Source organism: Tympanuchus pallidicinctus, unplaced genomic scaffold, assembly GCF_026119805.1.
Source record: "Tympanuchus pallidicinctus isolate F22 unplaced genomic scaffold, pur_lepc_1.0 scaffold11, whole genome shotgun sequence".
NCBI lineage: Eukaryota > Metazoa > Chordata > Aves > Galliformes > Phasianidae > Tympanuchus > Tympanuchus pallidicinctus.
In genome coordinates, this window is record NW_026294627.1 from 6118835 (window position 1) to 6144087 (window position 25253).

The window sequence follows — 25253 nt, forward strand, 5'->3', positions numbered from 1 at the left end:
TAGGAGCAAAGGCAAAAGGATTAATTTAACAAACAGATGAAATAAATCTATTTTTGCTCCAGCTGACTTTGAAGACTTGGCTTTTTCCATTAGAATTTCACAACATACTTCCTTTGAACTGGGTTTTCTTTTTGTCCTAATGTGCCAGGACAAAAAGGACCAGAAGGAAAAAGAATTTGATTTCTGATGAACAGACTTGCCTGTGAGCAAGCAAACATATACACACCTAATCTTTAAAGGTGCAAGGGCAATTGATAGCAAGGCACTGGATTAACCTTCTTTGACCTGAAAATGATCAAGTAGTGTTACTCATCTGGTTCAAGTTGCACACTTATTCACGACCTTCACTGAATTGTGGTATGAGATAATAAAAAAAAAATCTGACTGATGTCAGAGGGGAAGCCAAATTCAATTCTTGTAAAATGCCTGGTGTTCAGAGGCCATTACACATCTCCTGTTCAAGATGCATTTTACACTCTTCACTCTGACTCTTGTGGTCTGGAGGTGGCTTGTTGCATCTCTCCTGTGGCATGGAAATGATTACATGGAAACTCAAGTCAGATAAACCTGCAAACTTCTCACTTTCTGTAGTACTCTAACTAGGCAGAAAATCAATGTACTTAGCAACAGCAGTGACGGCCATTTGGATTAAGTTTGTTCAAATCTGCAAATGAAAAGCATGCTTGACTCTAAAATTTTCTCCTCAGTGTGAACTAAGTGTATGCGAGGGATGGAGATCTTTTAGAACTTGAGAAAAATGAGTGACTAACAAATGGTTTTGATTTCTCATTATTTATTTATTTATTTATTTATTTATTTATTTAATTTGGGTAATTTCACAGTCTTGTCTATTCATTTCATACCTGTACTTATTTTCTTACTGTTTAACTAAGTTGCTTATACTGTTAACACTTGCTTAATTTTTCATGTTACTAGAACCAGTAGAAGGAGAATAATTATTTATTTTTTTTTCCCATCAAGGTAATGATTTTTGCTTTTAACACTCATGGACTCATAGTCATAGAATCATCTGAGCTGGAAGAGATGTTTAAAGATCATCTAGTCCAACACCCCTGCAACGAGCAGGGATATCTACAGCTAGATTCGGGGTGTTAGAGGCTCAGAGTCCAATCCAGCCTGACCTTGAATGCCTACAGGGACAGGCAGCCAACAGATCTCTGAGAAAGCTCTTCTAGTGCTTCACCAACTCTATTGTAATAAACTTTCTTGTATCCAATTTAAAGCTCCCCTCTTTCATTTGGAAATCTTTTCCCCTTCTCCTGTCACAACAGACTTCATTTGATAATGGCCTCATCTATCAACACCAATCAGCCCTATGTTTTTAATTTTATCATTATCTCAAGTAGTAGTAAGCATTTTTCAATAAGCTCAGTATCTTTAATTGGGATCTTGGGAAATCCCTTTACCTTATTTTTGTTTTGTTTTGTCTGTATCTCCAGATTTTGTATGCAACTGTTGGAGAAGAGAATGTATTTACCTAAGTAAAATGAAGGGTGCAGTTCTGTTTTCTTATCAGGATAAATCTGAAGCAACATACATACACATTGTCACTCAGGAGTTCTCAGGATAGTCTACAAAATACTAGTGACCACGGTGGGCAAATGTTGTCATTACACTTATGAATCCTGAAGTGAGGGAATTCCAGACTCAATGTGATTAAAGTTAGGCACTCTGCAGCCCCCAGAAGCAGTGCAGGAAGAGGGTAGGAGGTGCTCCAGGCACAGAGAGGCCCACAGAGGAGCAAGATGTCTCCCTGCAGCCATGGGCCCCAAATGGAGCAAATCTCCATGCACAGCCATGGAAGAGCCCATTGTGCAGCAGCAGATGAAGCCTGGAGGAGGCACAGCCCTCCTGTGGATACCTCCACAGGAGCAGCCTTGGGCCAGAGCTGCAGCACCTGGAGAGGTGACCCATGGTGGGTCAGGAAGGCTGGAAGAACTGCCACCCGTGGGACTGTGCTGGAGCAGAGCCTGAAGGGTAGGTTTCATGGGATGGAGACATGATGGAGAAGTGCTGAGAGAGCTGCATGTGGGATCAGTTGTGGAATGATGGTGTCCTGTGGGAGGGAGCCATGTGGAGAAGGGTGGCCATGGAGGAGCCTCAGAGATGACATATTATGGACTGAGAGCAGCCCCCGTTGCCCATAATCCCGTGCCATCCAGGATGGTAACTGATGAGCAATCTCCCTGTCCTTGTCTCAAGCCACATGAGTTTTCTACATTTTTTATCACATTTTCTCACCTTGTCCTTCTGAGGAGGAAAAGTGAGAGAGCAGAGTGATAGATCTTAGACATACATCAATTGTTAAACCACCACAGTCACTGAATTTTCTTTTCAGAATTTTGATGTACCTAGACCACAACCACAACTATAAAACTGAGTAATGTGATGACTAAGGGTTTTCTCTGTGAAAATCCTGTACAGTTTTAATGAGAAGACACATTGTTGTGGAACAGTGTCCTTAATCTGGTGAAATCCACAAATGAATTAACATTTTCTGCCCTGCAGCAACAAGAAAGAATTAAAGCTATTCTAAACCATTTTTTGTTCTTTTACTATAGCTATCATGGCCTACCAATGAATATGACAATAAAGCTGAAGGAAAAATAATTAGAAGAATATGTTTGGAAAATTAGTTTTTTTTTCTTCATCCTTGATTTACAGTTCAGCAGATAGTGATTCTTATGCGTTTCTTTGTGTGTTTGAAATTCCTTGAGTTTAGGAACCTACTTAAGCTGTAGCTCATTTAAGATTTCTTTGTGGGAAACCCTTCTGTGATGAGTGCTTTTCCAAATGTGCTACTTAAGGTCTGTGACTACATTGCCTCATACCCACAACTGAAAGACTTCATGTTTACAATAATATTTTTCTGGACCCCTATTTATTTATTTATTTATTTTTCCAATGGTGAATTGTATTTTATCCTATGCTAATTTTTTTTGCAGGGATTAATTTTACTTTAGTCCCTATAAAAGACTCTGTAGGCACCCATGTTTCACACTGACCAATCTTTCATAATAATCCAGAAATTAGATTTTCCCAATGCTTGTAGAAAGTAAGTTAAAAAAAAAAAAGAGGATACACTGAAAAATCTAGTTGAAATGCCACTGCTGATGGAGAACACTGATAGAAAACAGATTTTTATGAACTTATATCTGCTCACATCTCCTGTACTGACATCTCAGGAAAGAGATCTACATTATTTTGGAGAAATCAATGAAGTTCACTGCTCAATATGCAGTACCTGTCAATAGAGCAAATATAGTCTGTGTTGGGCTGTGTTGGAAGGTTAGCAGAAAAAGATGCTAGAAGAAGGTCAATTGAATGTTAAAGGCATAAAGTGAGATTTTGAGATTTCTAGATTCAATTTCCACCTCAGCTGCAAACTTCCTCTGCAATCTTGTACAATTCAAAAGGTTTATAAACCTTAAAGGGGACTTAGGTGTGATTTCTTTCTTGTATAAAGCTAAAAACTTTAATCCCCAAAAGCCATTTCTTGGTCTCACAGGTGTGTGGAAATTTGACATTTTTAGGAGGGAATGTCCCTTGGGGCTTAGAGATGTGGTTGCACTGATGCCCAGCATGGGACCATTCCAGGGTGCCCATCAAGGGGTCTTGTTCTCTCTGTCAAAGATATCCAATCCCAAAACCATTTTCCAGTGAGAGCAAATCTGTTGGAAATCTGAAGAAAATCCTGACATCTGTCCTTTATGTGCAACTTGGCGAAAGAGATTCAGGTTAATGCCTTACTGCGTCTGAAGAGCTTTAATGCTACATCTCCGACTCACCATCAGGACAGTTGGCCATTAGGTCTCCTCTTTCACTTCCTTCTTTTTCAAATTGTTTGAAACCATTTCAAAAATTCAAATAATGAGAAAGTGAGCAAGGACTATGACATAGATTTCTTTTCACAGACGTTGGTTTCAGTCACTGCCATCATCTTAGGGTATGGGAAAGGCATGAGAGTAGTTGTGCATCTGAACACGCATGGAGAAAATTGATGTTACATATGCACTTTAGTGAATATACTCACAGTATCTGCTTTTAAGGCTTGCACTGATTTTCTCCATGCTGTAGAACAACAATGCACAATACCTCAAATTGGTATCAGCCCTGAAAAGAGTATCTTAAACTTCAATTGTAGTTCATGGATTTCATGCAAATAAAAGATGAAGGATGTTTCAACCAAAACTAAAATGTTTATGCCCCTGAAAAAAACAATGCGATGGAGCATTGTCTTAGTACTGAAAGGAATCTCATAAGACAAAGAATAATTAGCAGAAGAAAAACAAAAATCTTTAAATAGGCATCACATCTTTCTGGAAGAAAAAAAGTTGCTGCTGTTTTGCAAAAATGACAAAATGTTGTGGCAGTTTTTGCTAAAATCAGTTCAATTTCATGAAAAATATCAGCTTTGTCAAAATGGCATTTTCTAAAGTGACTCACCACCGAAAGAAATCCAAATGAAATCTTTCAAATCAAATAGAATTCTATCTGAAATAATAAAAGAATCTTTATCATTATCATCTGTACTTCAGATAAATTTTTAATAAATAGACTCTGATTCTGAGATAAGAAAGCATGATTAACCCTGTTTCATAAAAGAAGCACTGAATACTAGAAGACAATATTTTTGAAAATAGTTAGATGCCTAGAAGAGTAGAGGAGCACCAAGTTTTTCAAATATTGAGAGTAGTTAGGTGCTGTGGTACTATCGATTTGTTTCTTTAGAGAGCCGAGTACTTTTAAAATTGTAGCTGTTGTCACTCTGGAAAGACCAAGGGTTGCAATTCCAGCCTCTTATTTCAACTGCTATTCCATTAGACCAGGTTGTATCAGCTCAACACGAGCTGTTCAGCCCACCTTCAGTCACACTGGTTTATGCAGCAACAGAAATAACTTCACTTACTTGTGCAAGTCTTGTTGTATTTAGGATTCTCTTGAGGAAACCCTTCCAGACGGCACTGGAACCTGTGCTGCCAAAATTCCTGAAACCATGGATTTCGGTGATTGGTTTCTGGCCGAAGCTCCAAGTAGTAATCATCAAACCATTTAACATCAGGAGACTGGAGCTTGATTGTTATTCCACCAACAGCTTCACGCTGATACCCGTCTGTCACATCGTACCTGTCTGCCCAGCCATCACTGCAGGGGTAAACATAGACAGCATTGACTATTCAATGGAGTAAGAAAAGGGCTTTCTCAGAAACAAAATTAGTATCCTGAGAGCACGTGCTCACACCTGTGACTCGGACTGCAGTTTAGTAATGCACCTGCAGTGGAATCAAAGAATCATTTCAGGAAAGGACTTTTAAAGGCTATCTAGTCCAACTGCTCTGCAAGGAACAGAGACTCTTACAACTCCATCAGGTGCTCAGAGCTCTGTCCAGCCTGACCTTGAGTGTCTCCAAGGATGAGGCGTCCACCAGCATTCTGGGCACTCTGTGCCAGTGCCTCACCACCCTTGTTGTAAAAAATGTTTGCCTGTTATTCAGTTTAAATCTCCCCTCTTTTAGTTGAAAACCATTTCCCTTTGTTCTATCACAACAGGCCCTGCTTAAGAGTCTTTCTCTTTCTTTCTTATAGTCCCCTTTAGATACTGAAAGGAATAACATTTCTAAGATTTAGTTTTTCCTTTTCCTTGTGTTTGCTTGTAACTGGCACCTTCTACTGAGATATTATTCATCCTTCACATAATTCCAACAACATTACAAATCACATGTCCCAAAATCTGCTATATATAGACACAGCTCTGCATCACGTAAAGTTCACGTGAGCTCTGGGAAGAAAAATCTTGGATTTGGTGTTTTACTGACATTGGGATGATGCTTCTCCTACCTGGAAGGGGACAGCGTTGAGGACAGGATCTCTGACAGTGTTGGCAGGCAGTGAAAGGCAGCTCTGTGTTGCACACCATGCCTCTAATGTGCAGTGGGGCACGACACAAAGAGCTAGAAGCAAATTTTGAATGAGCTGACACTGCTCAAGCAGAAAGACCAGTTCATAGCTCAGCTGCTGTGATAGCATGGCATTGCATCTGAAGCAATAAATCCTCTCTGCAGACATGACTAATGAAGTTGGGCAGAGCACTAAGCAGATGTCATGCGTTGCTTCTATTTCTTCGTTGATGGTGGCTGGAGTATTGTAGACTTGCACGGCACACATAATTTTAATCCTGTTTGGTTAGCCTATCAGAGCTTGCAACACACCGACCACAAGTAGTTAGCAGAAGTGACTGAAGGCACAAATAAAACAAAATGTCACAAACGTCTTAAGATAATTCCCCTCTCTCTGGCTTCATAATGGATTTCCCTGGAAGTATTGAATTTATTAAGTTTCACTCAACTCTACTAAAAATATGCATATCTCATCAGAGTGTTCCAAATTCCTACTCCTTTATCATGAGCATGATATTTCAGTTTTTCAAAAGCCCCACGTCTTACAGAATTACAGAGTATTCTCAGACTCTTTGTTTTTCTTCTAGAAAGTCACTGATGTTAATGATTGTAGAGAGCACCTTTAAATCCTAAAGGTCAAATAACTGGAGGATAAAAACATCTTAATTTATCTTACTTTAAAACTTCATGAGTTGTTCAAAGTAACTCTCACTATTTTAAGCTAGTCATAGAGTAACTGATGTAGGTGACCTTTAGCTGTATGTTTCTGTTGTTCTATTTTGATCATCTGCTTTCTGGTTTAGACTTTGCTCCTGTATTCAAGAGCATGCAGGAAATCTGCTGCAGTTACCTGGTCCCCAGCGCATCCCCTGTTCTCTACACAGGGACTGAGTTGTCATTACACATTGCAGAAGTCACGACCTCACACTGTGACTCTTTCTGCACAAGACACTTTTACCATGAAGCCTGGACCATTGACCAAATCTTACAAGTGCAGCTGCAATGTCAATAAGTAGCACTTTCACCAGAAGCAAAAATAATATCCAGTGTGAGAGGAAAATGAAGAGACTTTTAAATATGCTCCAGATTTCAAATATACTGATTTCGTCAGCAAAAAGAGTATGCATTCATGATAGGAGAAAGTTGAACACTAATTTTGAGCCTGAATACAGCATTTGGAAAATTTACCTTTAAGCTTAGATCCAATTAGGAATGAACATAAGAGGTAATTTTGCCAAATGAATTCAAGAAGTTCACTATGGGCAAATACTCCCCACCTGCCTTCAGAACCCTGTGTGGTCAAAGATTTACTGCCATTTTTGAATTATTTTGTGATAAAATCTGCAGGTTTTTTACATTTATGAATGATTTTACTTTTGCTTTGAAACATTCATCTTAACCTTTGGCAATATTTTAAGCAATATTATCCGACCTCACAAAATCCAACAAGTTTTATGAATGCAAAAAGTGAACGATTTTCTGAAGGTTTACAAAATTATAGTAATATTGACTAGAATTTAACAGACATAGAGCTGTGCTGTCAGTACCAGAACTTTATGACTTGTCTCATAAAAAGCTTAAAAAGAAACTGTTTTCCTGTAATTAATTTCTTTACTATTTTTCAGATGGATAGTTTTGTAGACCTAATCCAACAGAGTGCTGTAAAATTTAGAGTCTTACTTTATGAAAAGTTTTCTCCTCTAAGAAGATTTATAGCAGAGACATAATTCTAAAACTTTAAGTTACTAAAAACATAGAAATAAAAGCTTCAAATTGCATAACTCTTTTCAACTTTTCCACAGAAAGACTTAATTTTTTTTTTCCTTGCTTGGGCACATTGCTTTCCAGTCCTCTCCTGATTTACTGAGCTCCGGTGCTTTTCACTTATGCCCTTTTACAGAATGAGCATGTGCTTGCAGTTGGAAATGGAGCATTTGACTCTGATCTCTCTTTTCTCTTCAAATGACGACACAGTAACTTTCCTTGAAGACATGTAATAGTTAAACCATTGCTTTTGCCACAGAAGCAAATGCAGTTGCTGTTTTTGAACCCAACTTATATCATTGCCATCACAGCAAATTAGAAGGACCAGCAGCCATCTTTATGTGCAATACAGAAAGATGTAATTTGAGATTTGGAATCATCCCTTCATTTTTCTACATTTGCCTTTGCAAATAATATAGGACTCTATTGGGAGAGCCAGGCCACTTCAAGAGGTTCTCCCATACTGAGAATACCTTTTACAGAGCTAGCACATGAATAGATTTGCACTTCACTGTAAAAGGACAGAGACAGAAATGCTACCAGCTTAAGTTAAATGAGAGAACATAGACAGCTTTTATGATAAGATCCGTATGTATCAATAATTGCTCAGAACAGACCATTAGGCAAACATAAATGAATGGATAATATAAACAAAACATAATGGTTTCAGGAAAAGTAGGAGAAGGAAATAAAGAAGATTTGTAGCCTCATAAATCAGAGTTTCATTCATGTGTTCAGAGATGCAGAACATTGAAGGAATTAGGGCCACTGATTACTGGTTATAGAGTTATAGAATTACTGAGGAAAAGACCTGCAAGATCAGTAAGTCCAACTATTAACTGATCCCCACCATGCCCACTAAACCATGTCTCTCAGTGCCACATCTCCATTTCTCAAAATCTGGGAACAGTGACTTCATTCACCCCTTGGGCAGACTGTTCCAATGCATTACTACTCTTTCTGAGAATATTTTTTTTCTAATATCCATTCTGAATCTTCCCTGGTGCAACGTGAGACCATTCCCTCTCATCCTGTCACTGTTACCTGAGAGAAGACGCAAAACCCCACCTCACCACAGCCTCCTTTTTCAGGGAATAGTAGAGAGAGATTAGGTATCCCCTGAGCCTCCTCTTCTCCAGACTGAATAATCTCAATTAGTTTACCAGTGACAAAGGTATGGTCCCTCCTGTGATATATGTTCGCTTAAAACCATCAAATCTGGAAGGAAATGCAGAGAGAGCTTTTTGTGAGCAGCCACCAGAGCATTCTTCAAATCACAGGGCCTGATGACACTGAAGAGTAGTAGTAGCTCATTTATCAAGTTCTTTTCAAGCACAGACAACACTGTTTGGATATGGGTTATATCTAGTAAAACAAGGTAGGAGTCTCCTCTGTTTAACTATAAGGTGGATAGAGACAGATTGAGAAGGTTAAAACAGAAAGAAAATTGGGTGAGAACAGCCATGAAAATTAGCGTTTACGACTTTTAAAAGAGGAAAAGAAAAATAATAGACTTCACTAAGCCTGAATTTCAAGATGGCATCAGCTGGAAGGAAGATCTAAAGAACTGAAGAGTTAAAAAGCACTTTATGCAAACAGAATACATTTAGTGCAATCCAGTGACAGGGCAGTAAATACAGTAACATGAGTGACCATGTCAGAGATGGAAATACATGCAAAGCAGGAGCAAGGTCCGATAATCAAGGACCATCATGAATGAAAAACATGAGTAAGACAATGATAAAATGAAAAAAGGTATGACACAACAAACAAAGGACAGTAGGAAAAACAATGACTGGTTCTGTAACCATTTCATTGTGAGAGGAATGAATAAAGGAAGTGTCAGTCTGCAGGGAGAAAGTTACCAAAGACAAAACTAGGACAGTTTTTGGTATCGAACTTCACAGTTGGGAAAATAAGGAATATGGTTAGCATAACTGACAGAAGTAATAGAGGTAAGATGTCAGCCAAGAAGTGTAAAGGTGGTGTAGTGAGCAGGATTGATTCAATTAGCTGTAGGTTCGAAGACTAAAGAACTAAAGACAACTCCTGGAGAGAGATGTCATAACTGTGTTCAAGTATATAAGAAACTGCAGTAGAAAGATCGTAATCTGTTGCTCATCTTGATTAAGCATTCGTGACTTAACCTGGAAGGAGACTCAGTTAAACACTAGAATAACCTTCCTCAAGGAAAGAGTATAAGGAATTGGAACAGATTGGTGACTCGAGGAGATGTTAGAGAACAAGTAATGCAGATATCCATCTGATGTCAACAACCTTTGCTTGATAAAGGGAGGGCAGTGAACTCCTGTATGTACTTTTGTATTTTATTTTACATGCCTGGGAATGCGGATTACATAAAAACCCAATGGATAAGAAGAATGGATGCAAAGAAAATTAATACACTGCTCCTCCCTCACTGTTTCTTCAGCTGTTCTTGTCATTTAATTATTTTCTTGTCATCATTTTCTCTCTGCACAGTTGCTGTTTAAGCATCAACAAAGAAAATAAATTGATTGGGATTAACAGTGTGCTTTATTGGAGACACAGCTTACTCCAATGATGCAGTTGGGGTATTCAGGAGTGTGAAGGGGCTCATGTCCAGTAGAGTCCAGGATTCCTATTCTAAAGAACTGAAATGGCCCATTAAGAGAAGCATATTTTCATGCACAGGGTGAAAGAAAAGGAGGAAAAAAATCTCATTAGAGCTAGATAACTTCTTACACAGTTATTTTAAATTAAAATACTTTTTTTTTTCCTCTGTACTAGAAATGTTGATTTATCCTTTCTGTTTTTTTTTTTTTTTTTTTTTTTTTTAGTTCCCTGTTCTTTCAAAGCTACTCTAAATAAAGACATTACTGCTTTCTTTCATCTATTTTGTTGTGAAAAGAAGGACTGTAGATGTATTCCTCAAAAAACATTATGGGGAAAGATTTAGAGTAATCCTCTTGACATATTGAAATGTGAAGCCATTGTCCTTGCAGGGTGTGTGTTATTAAGAATTTATTTGGATTGTCTAACTAAGAAATTATCATACATAATAAAATGAAAATGTGGATATTTAAGCTGATCTTTCCCAAAGTGCACACAAATTTCTTCACGACATAATGCATTAATTGCAGAGCCAGATGACCTAAATTCTCCTGTTTTCTTCTTTTAAATAAGTCATTGTACCAAAACCAACTTTCATGTTATCGGTTCTAGACAAATTGTGATCACCAAAATGGTGTGAGTCAATAACTGTGACCTGGGAAATATAGCTTTAGGATCTTCAGAATCTGTGTGAAGCTACCTGGAATATTGAGCACACATTTCTCAAGCACTGCTTCTAACATTAGACAAAATGCTAAGAGAAACATGTATACAACAAAAATAGATTCCCCACCCTCTCTTTTGTAAACATTTCCATTTATTTTCTAAATTGAAAGTGAAGCAGTATCTGGGGATGAGCTGAGCTGATTTTTTTTCTTTTCTAAGGTCCCTCTCCCCCTCCATCTCTAGCTAAAGCCATTAGACTTAATGAGTGCATTCATTAGACTGTAGTCTCTTCTTTTTTGTTATGCAAAAATCTGTTTGCAGGCCACATAATGATGATAGAAACTGCAGATCTGCCCACGTGTAATCATTCTACTGCCAGAAATTCTGACCTAAAGCATTTGAGAATATATCTGATTTTTTTTTTTCAAATGTGTAGGAGTTGACTGGGTGGCTGTTTTTAATTTTCCTTTCATTCCATTTCTCTATTGGTTTAGGGTTTTTTTTGTTTGTTTTGTTTTGTTTTTGTGGTTCTTTTTCTTTCTATATCTTGGAAGTTCTAAAAGCATTAAAGAGTCCTCATGGTATTCTATAAAATGTTGCCAGTCTTGCAAAGGTAAATTTGTTTGGTTAAATGCTGCTGGTAGGGAGAAATTGCTTTTGGTAAGCAGCTGTAAATTGTTGCATTTAGATGAGATCATTTTATAATATCTGTTCGTGCAATGAATGGGGATTCTTGTTGCCTGGCTTTTTTTAGATTGCATTTCCTAGTCTTTGTCTTCGTTTCCATGCATATCATAAAGATAAATGAATTTAAGGGTAATTCAAAGGAAATAAATGATTATTTTTAGGCTGTATGATACAATATTTTCTACAAGATGATATCTTAAAGAAGTTACTATGCAGTGAATTTTGTAGATAGCTTGCACAGGATAATATGGGTACTAATTACTTGCAGAGTATCCAAGCTTCCTGGAGCTGAAAAAGGTTTTGATGGCAACTTGCAAAACTGGTAGTGTATAGTAACATCTAATTTGCATGAAAACAGACAGTTTTGCAGCTGTCTGCATCTGTAGTTCAAAGCTGCACAGTAATTCATCCTGATTGTAGTCCAGTCTAGAAAAAGAGATATGTAGTTTCCAGTGGTCAGTGACACTTCATGCTTGCAATCTTTTATAGGTAGTCACAATAACTGGAGGACATTATGTCCATGTAAACTGTGTTGGGCATTTCTTGAAATTTGAAGAGATCTAACTGGATGTTACCCTTTAAAACAGCAAGGATAATCAGCTTGTGTGATATGCTCTGATTCCTGAATAATTCTTTAGTAAGCAGAACATAAGTGTTTGACACATTGCCATTAAGAAAGGATTCTGGATGCTTAGACAAGTTTATTATAATGTCTTAAAGTTGATTTTCCTAAGATCTAAGTGTAAATCTGTCCAACAGTTTTAAGTCCCTCACTTCTGTGAGGACTGTTTGCTATCTTTGTTTTTAGAGCAATAATTTGCATTCCCTTTCAGACTTATTTAGACTAAACAAAACCAGTTCATTCCAACTTTCTTTTCAAAAGATACTTTCTAGACTTACTGTCATTCTTGGTCTCATTCTTCCTAAAACTGACCAACTGGTCCTTCTCTCTGCAGACATGGTTCTATTTCAGGATGCTTTGAAAGCACCGAGAAACATTCATTGGTGTGACTTGGCACTGGGTGGAGTTGCCAATGAACACCATTTTGAAAACTCAAAGGTCTAAACATGAGAGGGCAATGATGGACTCTCTTTCCAGCATCTACTTAGTCCCAGATGTTGGCCCTGGGAATCCTCTCATGGTTTTCTAAATGCCCACATTTAGTCAGCAGGCAATCACCATTCTGTCCCCAAGAGGAATCTGCAAGTTCTTAATAACAATGTTTTGGAGAAAAAGGAGCAGCCACCATTTTTCCAGGCTTCACATTAGATAAGGACTGCCAAATGAGGGAGTAAAAACAAAAGGAGTGTATGCTAAAAGAAAACTCAAAAACATATTTGGGAATTGGTTGTAGTTTTACTAAAAGTTTCATCAAGGTGGGCATCAGAATTCTTCCATCACCCTGCTTTGTGATAGGATAGAAGGATTACTTCACATCCTTAAAGTGTATTTGCCAAGCATGGCTGCAGCTTCTCTTTGCAACATTAATTCTATTAACTCATATTTATAATTCACTCTAAGCTCCTCAAACTCTAAACTTCTCATAATGACAACCTAAAAAAACAGCAGTTACATAATGTCAGCAGAACCAAAGAAAAACGGAAGAAAAAAGTGGTTAATTTATAAAACATTTCAATCAAATAAGTATTTGTCCTGTGAACTTGCTGATTTCTATCTTCCCCAGAATGCCTTACTTCAGTATAGCTTCTCCAACACTAAAATGACTTCAATGCAATGTATCTATTAAGCCCGTATGAACAAACACCAAAAAGGCAATGTTCAGAGATCTTGGCAGAAAGTAAATAAAAACTGACTATCCTGAAACACTATCGCTGCATCCCATCCCCTTGAAATGGAAGCAGCATTAGGATGATCTTGCATTGAGGGTCTTAAGTTTGTTCTACAGCCACACAACATGACCTGTTTGTTGTCTTTGCTTGCATTCACTGAGACGATTTTTCATTATTTCAAGTCTACCAGGAGAAAAATATATTCTGAAAGAAATGATCTTTTATGAAACATTTGGTGAGACTGTCCTTAATGGAATGGTTCTCCATTTGACAGCCTGGTACCACTTTTATGGATATGCAACAACTATCTTTGTGGTAAATTCAAACGTAGGTATGAGCAGGTAATTGAGATATCCTTACTACTTAATGGGTACTTCAGAAGAGTGTAAAAAATGATTGAACTAGAACCATACACTTAATGAAGACAATGGGTATATACATATGTATACACTTATATATGTGTATATACATATATATACATGTATACGTATTTGAGTATATATTTACAGTATTTTTTGCCCTTAAAATATTATATGTAACAGAGTATCTAGCACTTCTGTACAGTAGCTGTTATGTGCTTTGTAAAAGATATTTGTGAAATTATTAAACCTATCATAATATCATGAAATATAATTCAAGAAAGCACTTGAGTTTTTGTATCTTACTGTTCCTGTAGAATAATATTTTTAATCATAACTAATACATTTAATCTTTGGATACATATAAAAGGAAACAGTATGATAAAATCAGTACATATACATGTGCCTACATATTCTAATGAGGTGCAAATGTTGAGTTAAAAAAAAAATAATAATTTTCACGTATTTTATATGCTATTTTTAATAACACATATATTCAAACTAAATCTTCTCATTACACTGGAGATAATTTATTTATAACAAAACAGAATTCTTCCGTGTGAATTATCATGAAGAATCATGGATTGGGTTGGAAGGAAACTTAAAGATCATCCAGTTTCAACTTCCTGGGTTGTCACTCACCAGTTTGGGCTGCCTGGGACCCCATCCTACCTGGCCTTGAGCGCCTGCAGGGAGGAGCATCCACAAACTTTCTGGTCAGCCTGAACTTCTCTCTTATAGTCATTTTCCTTGCTATGTATAAGCTTTCTCCAAGTACTAGAAGGATGCAATGAGGTCTTCCCAGAGCCTTCTCTTCTCCAAACTAAGCAAGCACAACTTCCCAGCCTTTCTTCATAGGAGAGGTGCTGCAGCCCTCTGATCATCTTGGTTGCCTCCTCTAGACCGTCTCCAACAGCTCTGCATCCTTTCTTGTACTCCTTTCAGTACTCCAGACCGGCTTCACAAAAGCAGAGTAGAGGGGGACAGTCCCCTCCCTCTCCCTGCTTCCACCCCTCATTTGATGCAGCCCAGGATACAGTCGGCCTTCTGGGCTGCAAGGCAGCACTGCTGGCTCATGTTAAGTTTTTCATCTAACACCTTGTACTTGGCCTTGTTGAACCTCATCACTTTCTCATAGGCCCACTTTCTGAGCATATCCAGGTTTCTTTGGATAAATCATTCTTCTGTTGTATCAATTGCACCATTCCGCTTAGTGCCATCAGTAAATTTGCTGAAGATGTATGAAAAATCACACTATCTAGGTCATTGGTAGAGATGTTGAAGAGCAATGGTACCATGGTGGACCCTTTGAGGACACCCCTAATGACTAAATACCAGCTAGACATATAGTTACTGACCACAGCCCTCTTGCTGCTATCACTCAAGTAATTCCTTATCCACTAAATGGCCCACACTTCAAATCCATATATCTCTAATTTATAGATGAGAATGTGAAGCGTGGGACCATATCAAAGGCCTTTCAGAAGTCCAGGCAGATGATTTCTTTTGCCCTTCATCTACTGATGCTGTCAATTCATTATAGGAGGCCACCAGATTGGTGAGGGATGATCTGTCCTTGGTGAATCCGTGCTGGCTGTCATAGATAAACTCCCTGTCTTGCATGTGCCTTAACATAGCTTCTGGGAGGATCTGTTCCATGATCTTCCCAGGCATAGACATAAGGTTCATAGGCCTGTAGGTTCCCAAACATTCCTTGCTTGTTTTCTTAAAAATGGGAGTGATGTTTCCCTTTTTCCGTTCATTGGAGACTTCACCCGACAGCAAGAACTCTTTCAAAAATGATGGAGGGTGGACTGGCAACTATATGAAACAGTTCCTGTGGGACTCTAGGATGCATGTCATCAGACCCCAGTGATTTGTACATATGCAGTCTTATCAAGTAGTCTTGAACCTGCTCTTAATCTTGTGCTCACATATAAACAAATAAGATGTAGAACAAAAGTTCTATGGTAAAGATGATATGTTAACAACATTAACAATATTATTTGCATTTTTAATACTTATTTTAAATAATGGAGCCATTATAGGTTCCACTGATTTAACAGAGAATTTAAGAAAATCTAATCTGTTTTTATAGCAGGCATGCAAATCTTAAATTTCCAGACTTCAGTGTATGCTCTATAATAAGCCTAGAAAGAATAATATCAAATTTGCAGTTGTACAATTGCAAAATCTTTGTATGCAAAGGTTTTAAAATGTTAAATGTTATATAACCTTTTTTTTTTCTTCAGAGAAAAAGTCATCTATAGCCAATAATTGCAATAATTAGCATCTGATTAATCAAAAACAGAAATAAATTAATACTCATAGACCTCCAGGAAATCAGTAATTTCAGTATTTTTTTTCAAACACCCCATTCTCTAATCTGAGCTAACTACAAAAATGCAAACAAAATCAGACCTCGGATAATAACCTAAGCAGAATAGATATGCTGACATCCTACTCCTACTGAAATCAGCTGGAGATTCACCACTGACATCAGTCAATACCGCCTTCCTAGCTCTGTGCTCACATCAGGATATATCCCTCTAATTAATTCACTGCCTGTCATCAGATAATATAATGTGTGATGGCTGGCTCACAATGGTATTACTATTCACTTTGATATTACTACTCACAATGATATTACCTGTACTTACCACAGAACTGAATTGATAGAACAGCATTATAGACCCTTCATCTTTTAAACTCAATTCAAAATAACACAGGCATCATAAGTGATAAAATTCCTTCAGTCAACTGTTTGAGAAGGTCAAAGCATGCTTTAAGGATAATCAGGGGAGGATCATCACAGGAACGGTGTTTTGCTGTCTGAAGGAAGAAATTGTGTCAAATACCTTGAAACCCAAGCATTTCTTTACTTGTACAGTAATCAAGTACAGCTTCCCCTTTAGAGTTGTGCTTCATATTAAATGTGGTGAAATGACACGGCTAATCTATAACATATACATGACCAGATTTGAGAATTTTGGATAGAAATACTGCTGCAGCAAAATGCAGATTTCTTTCAAGATATAAAGACCAGAAGAAGCCATTAGATCAGGACTGTTAGGTTTTGCATGGCGTCTCTGCGCTGGTGAACCTGAATCATGCTGAGTAGCATCTTTATGGCTCCTTTATTGTACAGTGCTGGCAGAAACTGGTCTTAGAAAAAATAAGAATGAGACCCAGGGGTTACAGGCACTTTAGATGTGTAATTTTATTTTGCATAAGAAGTTTTCTTTAAAATGTGGGTCGTCAATGTATAAAATTGAAATTAAATGCAGTCCAGAATATATTTGAGAGAAAAAGCGTAGAAATGTGTTGAGATAGTCACACTTCTGGAGAAACTGTGTCATTTAAGACTATCTGCATCTAACACTAAGTCTGCAAAGAAAAAAAGGATAAGAATAACATTGTTTATAATAATATTTTGACTGAAACTAGAGACAAAAATGCTTGCAGTTATGCAAAGCCCTCAAGGCATAATAATCAGGCCTTAGGTTTTGGAACTGTGGCTATGGTTGCTACCAATAAATAGGAGATATGAAACTTATCAGTATCTCTATGTCTTTATCTCTGCAAACACAAGTTTACTGTGAAACTACGCATCCATCTGCAAACACTGAGACATTGTTTCATGTTTTTGAGGGACTACAAATGAGATAGAAAAGATATAGGAAAAATGAGTGTTCTTAGTTCACAGGAAAACCAAGCATTTAGAGGCTATTTAGAACTGTTCTATAGTACAATAAGAACACTTTTTCCTTTGACAAGTGCTTTCTGAAATTGTATTGTAAAATATATTCCAGGATTGAGTAATGTACAGATGCACATGGATGATATAAATTTTAGGAAATGGTGATGCAAAGCTAAAACCTTGTTCTTTTTAGTAAAATTAATTATAACTTCATGAAAAACATGCTCTTCTGTAATGTAATCATGTTTCATGGAGAATGTTTGAGAAGTACCATGTTAACATTTCAAAGTGATATGCACAGCAGTATGATTCCATTTGGAGATTTTTCTTGCTTTTCTTGCCATATTCAGGCCTCTGATATCTTAAATCAGTGATAATTTATGATAATATCATGATTTATCAGTTAATACACAGCAAGACCTTACCCTGTGACAGCTGAATAACTGAAAGATCTCCAACAAAAACAGTAAATTATGTGGTTCAATGATACGAATATTTTCTGACTACTACTCTGTAAATAGCACAGTAATTGTGAGGATACATCCCTTGTTTAAAATATGCTGTTATATACATTTCTGTTAAGCACTTTTTCATTCAGGGTTCATACTGATTTCAAGGGTAAGATGACTTGAGTCACCATCATTGGATGTGTTTAAAAACCATTTGGATGTTGTGCTCAGCAACATGACTTAGCAGAGGGTTGTTAGAGTTGGGGTACTATGGTTAAGTTGTTGTTGGACTTGATGACCTTTAAGGTCTTTTCGAACTTGAGAATTCTAGGATTCTAAGATTTTATGACTTCACCTATTTATCACTGGCTTAATGGGAAACAAACATTGTTTTTGAGAGAGTGTTTGAACCAAACATTACAATGAATGTTCTGGAAAACCATTTCCACATTTTAAGGACTAACACTACATTTCAGAAATCAGATGGCGTCACTTAGTACGAACTAACTGCAACTGTAACTCTACATGTATACTTTTCATTTCTTCATTTTTTTGGTTAAGTATCTACACTGTATTTCATGAAAGATTATGTGGAACACTTTTGCAACTTTAGAAATAACTATGAAATCAAATCTGTTTGTCAAAAAGAAAAGTAATCTTTCAAAGCTAGACACAATATAATGAGCTGAATCCATATTCATGATGCTCAAGTACAGTTTACAACTAAGAAGATGTAAATATAAAAGGAAATGATGAGATTGAGTGAGCCTCAAGATATTTTTATGTTGAACTGCCATAGAAAAACAGATATCAATTAAGGACATATATTTTCTTTATTAGCTCCAAGAAACATGAGAGAAGGTAAATTAAATTGAAAAGTGGCTGTGAACAAGGGTAAAATTAGTAGGGTTATAGTGCCACAGTGACAAACTCAAATGAGCAGCATGGGAACTTTTGGCCATGACCATAAATTTCAGTAGGTACTTTTCTCAATGGAGTTATGGCATTTAAAATTGTTGTAATAGTCCGGAAGAAACCTTATTTTAAGTAAATTATACTAAGAAAAAAAGAAAAAAGAACTTTATAAAATGGCTTATTTTACATATTTGGCTAACATATCTTTTCTGCCATAATCTAATGCTAAACCAGAGTCTATAAAAGTACCTAAAAATAATAAGTCCATAGACTTACTTGATAGTCTCAATGAAGGTGCACAATAACTTTTCAAAAATTTTCATATAGTCCAATTCTGCTCATCTACTAACTGCTAAATAAACTTCTAACTACTAAGGTTTTCAGTGTTAGTTCAATGCTAATATTTGCAGTATCAGAAGGAGTAGAGGAAAGGAAGTAACATGACTCAAAATGAAACAAAACAACAGAAAAAAAAAAGAACCAAATGAGAACAAAACTACCTGTCTACCTTGAGAGACATTTGAAAGTTTTGTAGAAGGAACCTGCATGCCAATTCTAATTGACTTGCATTTCCAAATCTGTTGGAATATGTTTTCTGGGCCGTTTAATCCCAATCAATTTGCAATAAAAGCAATTGTGATTTTTTTTACCATCTAACCCTGCTGCTCTGGCTCAGAGCAGCAAAGCTGCTGGTTTAAATAGATATTTAAAATGACTTTATTGATCTTTGGAATGCAACTCTGTCATAATTAAATAAAAATTGATTACTTCAACTGAGATTTTAATCTGATTATTTTTAATTGCATGATGTTTAAAATAATATTTACTGTAAGACCACAGTCCTTTTACTTTGCTCCTTTTAATTCTGCATTAAAATTGTTCTGCTTATCCTTTACAAAACAGAATACTTTCAGTTATGTTCCTTTGTCACTCTTGATAGAAATCTGAGCATCTTAAAAAAGGAATCTAAATTTAAATTTTATTAATCATCCCAGTTTAAAATATATTTCTGATGCTTATACTGATATCAGCTTAAGAAAATAAACAAATCTTAATCAGATCTTTTTTTCATTCCCTTTTCAGGTAACATGATGATTTATTTTAAGATTGTTATTATTTTGAATAAAAATGTGTCTTAAGCAATTTATGAACTGGACTGGAAAGGGTGAGAGAGCTGAGGCTGTTTAGCCTGGAGAAGAGGGTGGTAAGAAGGATCTCATCAATGTCCTGATAAATACCTGTAAATACCTGAAGAGAGGGTGCAAATAGGATAGAGTCTGGCTCTTGTCAGTGGTGTCCAGTGCGAGGACAAGAAGCAATGGGCACAGACAGAAGTATAGGAGGTTCCTCTAAATGCCAGAAAACAGTTCTGTGCTGTGCAAGTGATGGAGCACTGGTACAGGTTGCCCAGAGGGTGAGGGGTCTCCTCCTTGCAGATCTCCAGAAGCCACCTGGACATGTGGGCACCCTGCTCCAGATGTCCCTGTTGGAGCAGTGGTTGGAGCAGATAGTCCCAGAAGTCCATTCCAACACCCAACCATTCTGCAGTTCTGTGCTGTGCTCTGAAAATACCAGCATTTCTGGTCACACAATGAAACACTATTGCCATTGATCTATATAGTCTGTGGGAGGGTAGTTAGCTAGAGAAAACTGCTCTGCTTGCTGACTGTCTCCTAGCTGGGATTACATCTCAAACTATTCATGGCACATGAGGAAAATTAGGTCTACATGGCAAACATGGCCAATGATGGGAGGTTGGTGGTGTAAGAAATGCCAATAACTTTGGACCTAAATATACCAGATGAATGCTCCTTTTCTTAAATGAATAGGATTATGTGACACTTTCCCTTTCACTTTTCCCAAAAAGTGAAACTGCAAGTAAGTGGAATAGCTTTTCTGAAATATAAGCACCACCTTATCTAAGAGAGCTGTACTAGTCACAAATAATTTAGACTGAGAAAATAGTATTTTAAGAATAGCTTTGTGCTATTCTTCAATCAGGATATATATCTGATAGAGGAGAATAGGGTGGGAGAAATAATTTTAAAAAGATGTTACAAGAGAAATAATCATAGTTTCTAAAAATAAAGACATAATTCCAATTCACAGAAAAGAAATAGCAGTAGTATCTGAAATTCAAGAATGGATAAAAAAGGATGAATTGCATACTTTATGTAATGAAAAGTGCTAAATTTTTTTGTCCTTTCAAAATATGAGAGTGATTAGATTGTTAATGGTTGTGATAAGCTGTTATTTTTTTTTTTTTTTAAAAAAAGGGACCAAGAGTTACAAATATATTACATGGACACATCCCAAAATAATAAGTCCTCATGACATACACTCTCAGTGGATCAATGGTAGCTGGTATGAAATCTGGCTTATAAAAATTGAGAATTATTGATCCAGAAATTTGCATGTATGCCATTTCCACATTTCTCAGGAAGCTGTACTTAATTGTGTTGTAACACCAAAATTTTATTGGGAAAAAGAAAAAAAAAAAAAAAAAGAAAGTAAATGCAAAGATAAGTTGCTAAGAAACTACTGACAATAAAATAAAAATAAAACATAAGGCTTTGATCACAACTCAGTAGGAGAAAAGAGAGAGGGCAGATGCAGTGTAGAGAAGGCTTTATTTTGTTTGGTTTCTGTTCATGGATTTCTTGCTCTTTTCCAGAAAATTACTGTTGACTGCCTTGGGACACATTCATAGGGCTGTGTTTGGCAGCAAAGACTTGGATCATTCCCTGAACAAAATTAACATTGTAGGATATAGTTTTTACTCAGTCAACCAAGCTAATACAACCAAAAACATTTTACGCTCTTGGGTTTATACATTGGCTCTAACCACAGCACTACTAAGTGGCTCAAGGAAACACAGCAGAGAAGTCTCTTTTCTTTTTAATTTAGGGTTTGCTGATTATCAAAGTATTTCTTCAGGGAAGGAGATGTTGGCTGTAAAAGCGCACACATAAAAGTGAATTTAATATTAGAACAAGATTATATCTGCAGTGCTAGACTCAAAAGGGAATAACTCAGGCATTAGGTTAAATTCCTAACTTGATATTTAGCAGGATGTGTAGCATAAGTGAAGATAGGATGGAAACAATAACTGAAGGCTGCAACCACAGAAAATAACAGAAAAAAAAGAAGAAATCAAAGAGTGTTTGAAGTGAAAGTATAAGAAAGTCGCTATAGTCAGTTCTACCATAGGTGAGATAAGATGAATAACTTTCCTTTCAGTTTATTCTGTAGGATGCTTCTAACTGACAAATGACAACAGTAAAACATTCTGGCAAACAGACAACAGTGATGCCAACACCAAATCTAAAAGGCAATATTTCAGAAGTACAATTTATATTAACAAATACATGGTGATTCAAGAGATAGAGGGCTTAGATTGCTAACCATAGTCATTGAACGACCTTCAAGTGCCTGTCTCTGACATTTCACCTTCCTTTAATATGATCTCTTTTTTAACATTTGCTGCTTTTGCAACATGCTGCCATTCATGGCTGCAATACATTAGCTGTAATGGTGCAATTCCTTTGATCCAGTGCAGAAAACATCAGGTTTGTATGATGATGCATTTCATTTTCACTATTTCTTGATCTAGTAGTAATTTAAGAAGCACCAAATTATTAAAATGGAGCTCCAAGTAATGCTGATCATTCAACAAGTTCAAGCTCTCACTGGACTTGAGAATATTTAATGAGCAGCTGATCTTTTCAAAGATTCATTCCTCTTGAAAGACTAAGATTTATTGTGTTAGACAGGAGTGCTGCGTAAGATACTGATTCCTTAGAACCAGCTGCAAAAGTACTGTGGGTTGGATTTAGATGTGTTCTATGTAACAGTTGTAATTTCATTAATCTGTTCTAAATTGAAGGGTAATTACAATTGCCTACTTGATTATAACTTAATTTAGTGTGCACATTAAAATTATTGTTACAGCATTTTATGATGAATAAAATGTTAATTTTATTCTATCCTCTGAAATGTTTACTATAACTGCTTAGAATAATAGACAGTGCATGAGGTGAATATGAGTACTATTTCCCACAGTACTGTATCTATGCAGCAATATACCTTGAGATCATAAGTGAAAAATGTGGCAAAGGTGTAATTACTTTTTTTCAATCTAACAAAAAGGATGAAAAGGATGTAATAGAATAAAATATATAGATTGTACTTCCATTACAACAGTTGTTAAGTAGTAAATCTCTGTCTCATTTTATCACAAACCTTGAAATTTGTGATATCCATGACAGATATTATTTTCTCTCCTGCTTCTTACAAAACAGGCTGTCCTGTTGCTTTGCATTTTGTTTTAGGGCACAGTGAAGTGTGAGTTCATGACTGTGGCCTCTAAGGCATGAAATAACTAATAGCTACCTTCAGTGAGGCTACAGCATGCTATGATACAAATTCATAAATATGTTAAATTTCTGTATTTCTGTCTGACTTATTTTTCCTATTGTCCTATTTTATGTGACTAAAAGCCAGGGAATAAACTCATGAAGACTCATTTACCATAAAGAAACAAGATGTATGGTCCCTGCATAGTCAGTCCTGTTACTAGAGCCAAAAAAGGCTCTGCCCCACAGGATGGTGGGCATGGAACAGGCTGCCCAGGGCAGTGGGCAAAGCCTCAAGCTGTCAGAGCTCATGGAGCATTTAGATACTGTAAGACATGGCATTTGGTTTTTGGGTGGTCCTGTGTGGATCTTTATGGGTCAGAGTTGGACTCAGCGATCCTTATGGGTCACTTCCAACTTGGGATATTCTATGATTCAATGCTCTACTATCATGAAGATAGGCCTCACCAAGCTCTCAGTCCAGCCACCATGCAGGCTGTGGATGACAGCAAGGAGAGCAGTAAAGCAGTAAGTGCCTCCCACTGCTTGGAACCTCCTGACACCCAAAGGACGTCTACTGATTTGAGGTCTAAGAAACTACTGTGCAATAAGACAAGACCAGAGTAAAGATAATGAAGAGAATATTGCTTCAGACCTGCTTGCTGTCTGTATGTAGATAAGAACAATTATTAAGTAAGGCTCTGATTCACTCTTGCATCAGGTTTCTCTGTGCTATTCTGTTGGCCTTTCATACACAGCTTAATTAACTGACTTAATCAACTCCAGTAGGATTCCTCCTGTGAAAAGCAGTCTGTAATCAACATAAAACCATCATACCAGCTTTGTATTGTCCGCTGTCACAGCCATATGGAAGAACACAGCGTGCAATAAAGAATAAAGAATAAGGTCAATGATTGCAGAAAAAAAACAGTGCATTATTAAGTAAGAAGTTGTGTCTGGGGAGCAAGAATAGAGCTAAACCCTCTGCTAAGACAAGATGTGTGTGCCTGGAAAATTTAAACATCTAGTGTGATCTGAAGTCCCTGTAGTCAGCTCAGCTACACTCAGCACTTCTGAAAATTGTGATATGAAGCATACTCATCATTGATAGGGTTTAATTTAACTAATTTTCCTTATGAAACATGAGCAGACCTTATGGTATCTCTGTAGCTGCTACAAGGAAAAAAAGAAAAAAAAAAAGATTTATTGGAAAGAGAAAACACAATTCAGCATAGTAGCAGACTGCATTTTGGAAACAGGTAGAGAGATGTATGCCAAACACCAGTGTTTACAACTCCACAACACAGCAGGAGTCTCATTAATCTTGGAGATTTAATCAGAACGAGACTGACATTCATCTGATCTGTAGCAGGTAAACACCTGTTATAAAATAAGCAAAATAATGTACATAAAATCTGTGATCTATGCTGGGATTCATTTAGTCTTCTGTGTCCACTGACATGATGTAGCAACTGAAGTTCCTACAGTGATTTGATTATTGGACCTGCAGTTTTAGCCTAGAAGCAATGTGTTAGGACTGTAACATAGTGACTGGTTTCAAGGAATGCTCCGTTTACTTTGATTGCATCTGGCTAGACACACAAAAATGAATGGTGACAGCATGCATTGTGAAGCACTAGGATAAAGGCGGTGTCACAGGTTGATGCAGAAAGAGAATCAGGGTGAAAAAAGAGCAAACTTGATTCCAATGAGTGTGTCATTCCCCCAGAATAGCCCCTTTCAAAATAAGACTACTTAAATTCTCTCAATAAATAAAGCAACAAAAGTTACAAATAGAAAGCAGGAACTTCAAGGTATAGATAGACAAAAAATCCTTCCCAAGGTGAACTTACTGATAAGAAATACATTGAGATGTAAATACATACTCATGTACTGGGTTAAATGCAAGGAAAGGTAAAAAAAAAAAAAAAAAAAAAAAAAAAAAGTTTCTAGTCAAGAAAAAGGAAATAAAAGATGTTTAATCTCAAAGAAAGTAATGAAGTAACACTTAATTGTCTGGCTCAGCAGGTTGGCAAGCAGCAATTTCAGTCACAGTG

At 36.8% G+C, this 25253-nt stretch overlaps 1 protein-coding gene across 3 annotated transcripts in view; it reads right to left on the reverse strand.

The window, feature by feature from the left end:
• Nucleotides 1-25253, reverse strand: part of GRM5 (glutamate metabotropic receptor 5) — a 242780-nt gene that overhangs the window by 59042 nt on the left and 158485 nt on the right. For all 3 annotated transcript variants that reach the window (XM_052669479.1, XM_052669497.1, XM_052669488.1), the window contains one exon: nt 4931-5166. In XM_052669479.1, coding sequence (XP_052525439.1) covers nt 4931-5166 — 236 coding nt within the window. The remainder of the gene's footprint in view (nt 1-4930; nt 5167-25253) is intronic.